The sequence below is a fragment of the Sarcophilus harrisii genome, chromosome 5, assembly GCF_902635505.1.
Source record: "Sarcophilus harrisii chromosome 5, mSarHar1.11, whole genome shotgun sequence".
NCBI lineage: Eukaryota > Metazoa > Chordata > Mammalia > Dasyuromorphia > Dasyuridae > Sarcophilus > Sarcophilus harrisii.
In genome coordinates, this window is record NC_045430.1 from 249495681 (window position 1) to 249504616 (window position 8936).

The 8936-nt window shown below is 41.9% G+C and overlaps 1 protein-coding gene across 1 annotated transcript; it reads right to left on the reverse strand.

Moving 5' to 3' along the window:
• Nucleotides 1–6980: 6980 nt before the first annotated feature.
• On the reverse strand, nucleotides 6981–7899 carry FYCO1 (FYVE and coiled-coil domain autophagy adaptor 1; the record flags this gene model as incomplete). The annotated part of the gene is given in 1 exon segment (XM_031938520.1): nucleotides 6981–7899. A coding segment is annotated over 1 exon segment (135 nt), but the record flags the coding sequence as incomplete, so codon positions are not given.
• Between the last annotated feature and the right edge of the window lie 1037 nt (nucleotides 7900–8936).

Genomic DNA, 8936 nt, shown 5'->3' on the forward strand with positions numbered 1-8936 from the left:
GATTTAATTTCAGGCTTGGCACTCTGTCTACTGTGCCATCTGGCTGCCTACATTAGGAAATGTACAAGATTTAAAAGCAAAAGTCATCAACAAAAATTTATTTAAAAATAAAATGAGGTTGTGGGGTAGACTAGTGGCTCCCCCAAAGTCTTTAAAACAATCAACAACAACAAAAAACAACCTAGGAGTGTTCTGCTAAAAATCAATCCCAACATGTTGAAATTCCAAAAAACCTATCAACAAATAATAAATAATGCTCAGGAGTTTCAACTTTTGTAGAAACTGATGAAACTAAGTTTTATACTCGACACAGCAACTTTTTATGAGGAACCTTAGAACCAAACTACTAACTACACTACCCAAAGTGCACAAGTCATGGGATCAGAGAATGGGAGATTTTAAATAAGAAAAAAATCTCAGGTCATTCATTCCAATCTTTATGTTTTTCAGATGAGAAAATTGAAGTCCAGAGAAATTAACTAATTTGCCCAAGTTCACAGAGATAAGTAATAGAGCCAAGATTTGAATACAGGTCTCTGATGCCAAATTCACTGTTCTTTCTAAGTTATGCACTCAAATGTGCCTAGTCAAGTACTTGTAACTAGTTTACCTTTCATGACTTTAAATGGAAACTAAATAAAAAGAAATGTTAATAATCTTTCAAAATTTAAGAGACAATGTTTCGACCTCTGTTTTGTTGTGGAGAACAGAAGAGATGGTAAGAATATAAAAAACTTAAAAAAAAATTTTTTTTTTAATTTATTTATTATTATTTTAAATTTATTTATTTAAATTTATATTATTTAAAACTTTCAGAGGAGAATCCCTAAATCTTATCAGAGGAGTATGACTACTAGATCCGGACACACATATGATCCACATACACATGAGATACTACTTATTGATTCACAGGGAATACTCATTTCAATGGGCAGTTATGTGGCAAAGTGGATAAAGCTTTAGGGCCAGTAGTCAAGATCTACCTTCCTGAATTCAAATCCAGCCTCAGCCACTTCCTAGCTGTGGGATCCTGGACAAGTCACTTAACTCTGTTTACCTCAGTTTCCTCATCTATAAAATGAGCTCAAAAAGGAAATGATAAACCTCTGCAGAATCTTTTGCCAAGAAAACCCCAAAGGAGTCAGAGTCAGATATAACTGAAAGCAGCTGAACAACAGTTAGTTTCAAAAGAATTCAGAAGTTATTTACAACCATGTAAGCCCACCCAAGTGGAACAAAAAACGAAACAACTCTTGCCTATGTGAAAATTAGTTCAACTATCTTTCTTTGGCTGTTTTCATATCACCAAAACAAAGTTCTCAAAGGTGAAATCCGTTCAAGTGTCATAGACTAGACCCTCTTTCAAGTTATTAAAGTTGACTTTTTCCTCTATTTCTAGTAGTTCAAGTGATTGTTCCACTCCCTAGCCTTATTCTCAACTCCTGACTCACACTCACCCCACCTGTGATCCACTGCCAAATCTTGCCATTTCACTGTGTTTCTTGTCCCTTTGCCATTACAAGAGCTTTCTAACTGGTTTCCCAGATTCATGTCACTCTTCTCTTCCATCCATCTCTTCCACTCCACTCTTCCTCCACTGACCTGACAAAATGATTTTTTGAAAGTCTAAATCAGACTCTGTCATCCTACTGCTCTATGAGTCCTCTGGCTCCCTATTTACCTCTAGAAACAAATATGAAACCCATTTGAGCTTTTCAAAACTAGCCCCTTTCTCTCTTTCCAGCTTTTTCACACCATGCATTCTATGGTCCAACTAAGATAAACTTGCTGTTCCTCAAATATGAGGAACTATTCCCTATCTCCATGTTCCCACTACCAGGAAAGTTCACTTCAACTCTTAGCTTTCCCTTTCTGCAGGAAGAACCTATGCAAATCTACTAGTGTATCTTCTATTCATATTTTTTATATATCTAGTTATTTACATGTGGTCTCTCCATTAGATTATACCCTCCTTGAGGACAGAGATTGTTTTTGCCTCTCTTTGTATCCCTTGTTTCACACACTATCTGGAAGTGCTAATCCTTAATAAATGTTGGGTTGACCGGGTTTTTAATGATATTTTTCAGGATCATTCTATTAAAAGAGCAGTGCACAGGGTGAATTTTGCAAACCATTTTTACATGTATTTTGAAAATAAAAAGCTATTATCGTGAAAAAAATCATAAAAAAGAGCAATACATTATGCATATCTTAGACCTAAGCTAGTAAACTGTTTATATAACTGTCTCCACTGAAGAACTTGTAGTCTTCCAAAGAGGATTTTTAAATATAGTGAACTCTAGAAAGAAAGAAAAAAGAGTAAACACAAACATAAAACTCAATTTCTGATCCAGCCAAAGAAATAATTTTAAGTGTTATCAGCCCTCCATGAAATCAGAAGCCATCAGTTAAAGAGACTAACATTAGAACAGATATCAAACACTATCTAATCTCTTAATTTGCTAATCAGTTAGAAATTAGTTGGTGGAAAACAGTCAATACAAGTAAATAACCCTTTCCAGCCTGGAACCCTAACTGTAAATTCATCCACTGGTCTTTTCTTCTTCTTTGTGCCTTTCCAGACCAAGGTCACAGTTTAAAAAAAAAATTTAAAAAAACAAAACAACAACCAAAAAATACCATGCTTCTCTCAACCTTTTCTTTCGATTACTACCTTCTTAATCATAAATAATATTTTCTGACACACCAACCAAATACCTGATCTAAGCAGTTGAGGTTCTCACCTAAACATCAACTTCATAGTGACATTTCCCATGAGAACTACTGTTCTCACCTAGCCCAAGCTATGTGACATTTGGTAAACTCTGCTAAATCCATGCTCCTATTAAATTTGATTATACAAATACATGTGCTTTTCTTTGTGGAGACAGGAATAAGCCTCAGAGGGTGTAATATGCTTTCTAGAGCCCTCAAGTTGGGGTGCCAAAATGTCTTGTGGTTTCTAGAGCCCCCACGCTGGGGTGCCAAAGTATATCATCTGGATTAGCTATCTGGAGGACCTCGGACCAGCCCCAGTCCTTGGTCTTAGAAGAGGAGTGATGAGGCAGGTGGATGATCAAATATGGAGTCCCTTTATTTCAAGTTCTCTCACCCCTAAATATCTTAGTACAATCATTACAGTATGCATGGGCTAACTATAAGCACCTTGCTATTAATATGTAAATGCCTCTTATACTGCAACTATCCATTTCAAGTAGAATACTGGTTGTCACACACCCCCTGACTTTTCCAAGGGATGATGAGAGCTGAACCAGAAATTGTCAGCAGGTTCTCTCTGACCTGAAGGGTCTTATAACTCACCAAAAGTTCCCCCACTGTCTGTGGCTCTCTACAAGAGGGCATCTGATTTACCTTTATTTCTTGGGAAGAGACCAGAAAGATGAAATAATCCATTGTTCAAAAATTAAGAAACAGTAAGTAGAACCACCAGAAACAAAGTTCTGAATCAGCCAGAATCAAGGTGCCTTAATTCTTCCCAGGAAGTTTGAGGAGCCTCTTGTTTCCAACCAACATAGTGTCTTTCTGTTGAGATTACCTCAAATTTATACCATATATTTTCTGCATAAACATAGTTGCTTGCATACTTTCCAGCACCATTAGATTGTGAGCTCCTAAATATCAAGGTACTAGTTTTGTCTTTCTTTTTTTATCATTAGCACTTAATCTGCACCTAATATACAGCGTTTAATAAATGCTTATTGATGATGGTGATGGTGGTGATGATAAAATGCTGGCATCAAAGCTAGTGGCACATTCTGGAAAAGGCAAATTTTAAATCTATGATGGCTATTGGCATATCAACAATTTTCCTTGGTCATTAACATTCCTTCCTGTGCTTTGTAAATATTAAAAGATCTATATATTATCTTAATAATATGAAGCAAGTATCACCAAATAAAGCATTAGGCATTTTAGTCCTCCAAATTCATACTCATCGGGTGGAAAAATAATGACCCTAAGAAGTTGTCAACCTCTTTGGCATAAAAGGTTATAGAAATTAAAACAATACTGGTTAGCTTGAGGAAGAAAATTAAACTTAGAAAAAAATTATCAGTATTGTGAAGGAAGGGTGCTCATAAGCAAAGGACACCAAAGACTCATTTTGTAGCATCAGCTCCAAAAATAAGACAGAAGAAATATGGAACCCAAAGCTATCTTCCCTGACACTCTGCAATCAGTCACAGGGTTAAGATAAATAAAATGGTGAGCAGGGATTAAGCAGATGGTACAGGAGTTTAGTACGATATACAAGGGGCTTGGAGTGGGCAGATGAGTAGTTCACAAGACCCAGATTAACCAATGTTAATCCCATCCCCCAACAAACCACTGACCCCATTTCTCTGGGTCAAAGGAGGAAGTGTCTCTAGAAGTCAAGGCAAAGGGAAGACAGGTGTACCTTTTGCTTAAGGCAGTTTCAACAAGTGTTAGTCTTATTTGTTTGTTTGTTTGTTTATTGAATTATTTTTGCCAGTAGAGGCAACCACCAGAGAGAAGGAATGAATGTTAATGGATATTATGGCACAAATCAGAGAAATGCAAGTAAACTATTTATCACATGTTTCTGGTTGCAAATCTGGAGCACATTATTGGAATTCAAATATATAAACTATATTCTTTTGGTGTGCTTTACTAACTAAACTATTCAGTCTATCTAACTAAACATTCAGCATTCAATAAGAAGTTATAAAAGGTCCAAGGCAGGATAATTCAGGGGAAGGAGCAGTAGCTTCTGGACATGTATTCATATCCCACTTCAAATGCTATTTATATGATTTGGTTACATCCTTCAGCCTCAGTTTCCTTATTTGTAAGATGAGGCAGCTGGACTAAGACCTTAGTTAGGTACCATTAATTCCTGCAGTGGACACTGTTACCGTTCTAAATGTTACAATTCTAATATTATTAGCAACATTCCCATATTATCATCAATATTCCCAAATTACTATCCATGGTCCCTGTTGGAATCCTAGTGTCAACTCAACTTGAAACAAGGGGTAACCCTAGAGAACTTCTAAATTTAGTTCTCTATAGTCCCTATCCCTAGTAATATTACACAGATAATATTATGCAGGGGCAGCCAGGTAGTGCAAGGATCCAGCCCCAGGCTGGGAGTCAGGAAAATTTAGTTATTTGTGGTGGAACTTTGAGCAAATCTTTTAACTCTATTTGCCTCAATTTCCTCATTTATAAACTGAATTGTAAAAGGAAATGGCAAACTATCAATATCTTTGCCCAAAAGAAAAAACTCTCAAATGGGGTCTTGAAGAGTTGGATTCAACCGAACTAAAATATCATGTATAATCTACTGCATTTAAATACTACTTCATAATCCCTGTTTTACAGATGAAGAAACTGAGGTCCAGGGAAGTTAAGTCATTTATCTAAGGAATTATTTCCAAAACTGGGCCCACTTCTGATCGCCACACTGGCTTCCTATTTCGTTGATTATTTTTAAAAAGCCTACTTTTCGGAGGCACGTCACCAGCCCTAACCCCATTGGAAGTGCTGTTTACAGTTGTAAAGCGTGCCAGGGCCTGTGTGACCAGGAGCAACACGAGGGTGGCAGAGGAAAGATCCCTCCAGCAGCGATCTCGGCAAAGCCAAAGGAAGATTCCCTTCAAACGGACTGCAAAATGGTTCATCACATGACTGTCAGGGCAGGACCAGTCAAACGCAGAGTGAAGACAAGTAGAAGTTAGCCTTATCACAGCCCCAGTTACTGCTGGCACAGATTATACCGACTGATTGTGTGCTACTGATTCAGCTTGCTGCGGAGAACCATTTTCCCTACTCAGCTGTGCCATAAAACTGGAGTGGGAGCACACCGAGCTCTCGTTCTGCATCACTTTTTAAACAAACAATTAATTTGTCCTTAACCACAAGCCAAAAAAAAAAAAAAAAAAAAAGTCGACCAGAATGTTTCATGCAATTATTTACGCAACAAATCCCAACTCGCTCATGCGAGCAGGATGCTTCTTGTCTCTGAGCCAGTTTCCTCCTCTGCAAAGCTTGGGCTAAGTGACTTCTACAGTTTCTTTCAGCTCTAAATTTACCAACTTGTAACTTTCAGCGCCCTGCCCCAAAGCAGAACCGCACTTGACCCTCAGAGACGAGAATGGGGCTGGGTCACGGACTCAGGAAGACCTCATCAGATCCTGCCTGAGATTGCCTACGTGACCCAGCACAAGCGACTTCATTTCTTTGTGCCTCAGTTTCCCCCCTTTTTACAGAAGAATCAAAAATTTAAACCAAAACGAAGAGACCGATCTCGAGGTCCCTTCTCTCTCTAGGTTACGATTCCCTGACTCCCCGGAGCAAAGGCTCGTTCGTGTGCCCAGAAGGTCAATCTTTACATTCACCCCGGCGTTTGCTAACTCGATCTCGGGTCCGAAAGGGGAACGAGTGCCCCCGGGGTGCGGGAGGAGAGCGTCCGGATCAGAGCCCTTCGGACAGCTGCCGAGTGCCAGGGCAGAGCGGAGCGAGCCGAGGGCAGGGGGGCGGGAGCCAGGGGCAGGAGGGCGCCCTTGCCCTGGTCCCCGCCAGCCCGGGGAGGCGGCAGCGGGACGGGCGGAAACAGTCGTTTCCCAGACACTCTGGCTGCGGCGCAGCGGGGAGGGAAGGGGGAGGAGGGGGGGAGGGGGGGAGAGACCCGCCCCCAGCCGTGGGGGGGGGAGGAGGGAGGGAGCCCGCCCCCAGCTGTGGGGGGGGGGAGGAGGGAGGGAGCCCGCCCCCAGCTGTGGGGGAGGGAGGGAGGCAGCCCCCAGCTGTGGGGGGGGGGGGAGGGGAGGAGGCAGCCCGCCCCCAGCTGCGGCGGGCACAGGACGCGGCCGCCCGCAACAAGTGACGGGGAAACCAACTAGAGACGGGAGTCCGCGCCTCGGCGAGGGCGACAGCCAGCCTGCCACGGGCAGCTCTGCTAAAGGTGTCAGGGCCCCGGCCCGGCCGCCCGACGCCACTTACAGGAGTTCACGTCCCCAGTCACCCGAGCTCAGAAACTTTGTGTCCACGGGCTGGACAAGAAGCACAGGACCTCGGTGCTGGCAGCCATGACACGAATCGCCCGGCAGAGGGCTCGGGACTACAACTCCCAGCATCCCTCGCGGGACGAGGGGGCCGCTCCCAGCATGCCTGCAGAAGTCCTCCTTCTTCGCTCCTCCTCCCCCGCTCTTCCTCCTGCTGCTCCTACGCCACCCCACCCCTGCGGAGGCAGCGTTTTTCCACCTCTAGAGGAGTCTCAGTTTCCTCCTCTGTAAAATGGGCCAATGCCTTCCGTGTCTAAAGCTGTCGTCTCATGATGAGTGGTGTAATGTCTCAAATTCTGGGGAAGACGAGTTCAAATCCTGCTTCTGACTTCAAGCTGACCCTGAGAATGTAGATCTCAATAGTCTTAGTAAACTTGTTAGTAAACTAGTTAGTTTAACTAGTTGTTAAAGAGTAAACTGGTTGGTTTAACTAGTTGTTAACTGGTAAACTAGTTGGTTTAACTAGTTGTTGACTGGTAAACTAGTTAGTTTAACTAGTTGTCAACGAGTAAACTGGTTAGTTTAACTAGTTGTTGACTGGTAAATTAGTTGGTTTAACTAGTTGTTGACTGGTAAACTATTTGGTTTAACTAGTTGTTAACTAGTAAACTAACTTGTTAACCTACTGGATTGCTTGATGTCTAGGCGTAGGAGGAAAAATTAGAATCCGAAGTTTTGCAAAGAAATGTTGGAAACTATCTTTGCGTGTATTTGGAAAAATAAAAAGCTATTGTTAAAAAAAAAAAAAAAAAAGTTAATCTTAGTGAAGCTTTAAGGAAGCGAAGGGGTTGGTTAGCATTAGCGGAGGAAGTTTCCTGATGTGGGAGTTCTCCCGCACCTCCCGCAAAATGCTTCTCTTCTGGTCCCCCCCCCCCCCCCCCCCCCCCCCCCCCCCCCCCCGCTCTGAGTTGGGCGCCCCAAGGAACAGAGATTGCGCCTGCCCTCGGGAGGCATCTGGAGGGGGACAGGAATAGGGGACAGCAGGAACATAGAAAAGTAAATATATATGAAAGGATGTAAAGAACGACCTGCGTAATTGACATCGTTTTTTTCTGGCCCTCTCAATGGGTGGGGAAGGGGCTGCCGGAAGGGAGAGAATTTGGAACTCAAATTTTTTTGTAAAAAAGAAATAATAAAAAAATTGAAGTATGCAATACTGATGGAGTGCAGAGATCTTAAATAAAAGGGAAGCTAGCTTATCACAAGAAGCTTCCAGCCGGCATACTTCTCTAAAGATAAGGATCAGTTAAGATAGTGGGAGGAGGGGAGGGAGCCGGTAGGGGTCCCCTTGCTGATAAAGACCTTAGAATGGCCCGGTAGCTGGACAGAACCTTAGAGATCCTCAGGCTTATCTCCTTCCACTTCCTCCAGATCATTTATGAACTTCTCTGGCAAAATTCTGTCTGGTGGTAAGAAGGCCGCTCCTTCTGAACAATCCTACTAACATCCCAGCATTCCTACTCCGGGAGGCTTTTACTCTCAATTAGGGTGAACTGAACCCCACCCTGGGACCTTACCTTGTGAACAAAGCCTGCTGGAACCAAATCAGCTGCTAATGTCCTTGGGTTCCTTCCCCTTTGGAATTTTCAGGGAGTTAAATCATGAAAACTTATTATTTTTTTAAATAATAGCTTTTTTGTTTTCAAGATTCGTGCAGATAGTTTTCAACATCCACCCTTGCAAAACCTTGTGTTCCAAATTTTTCTCCCTCCCTCCTCCATCCCTTCCCCTCGAGGGCACGTAATCCAATATAGGCTAAACATGTGCAATCCTTATACATATTTCAATATTTACATGAAAAGTTAATTAAAAAAAAAAAAAAAACAGAATAAAGTGTGTTTCCTTGGCAGGATAACTGAGGGGGTTTCCTGACCAGGAGTTTCCTGTCTGTTA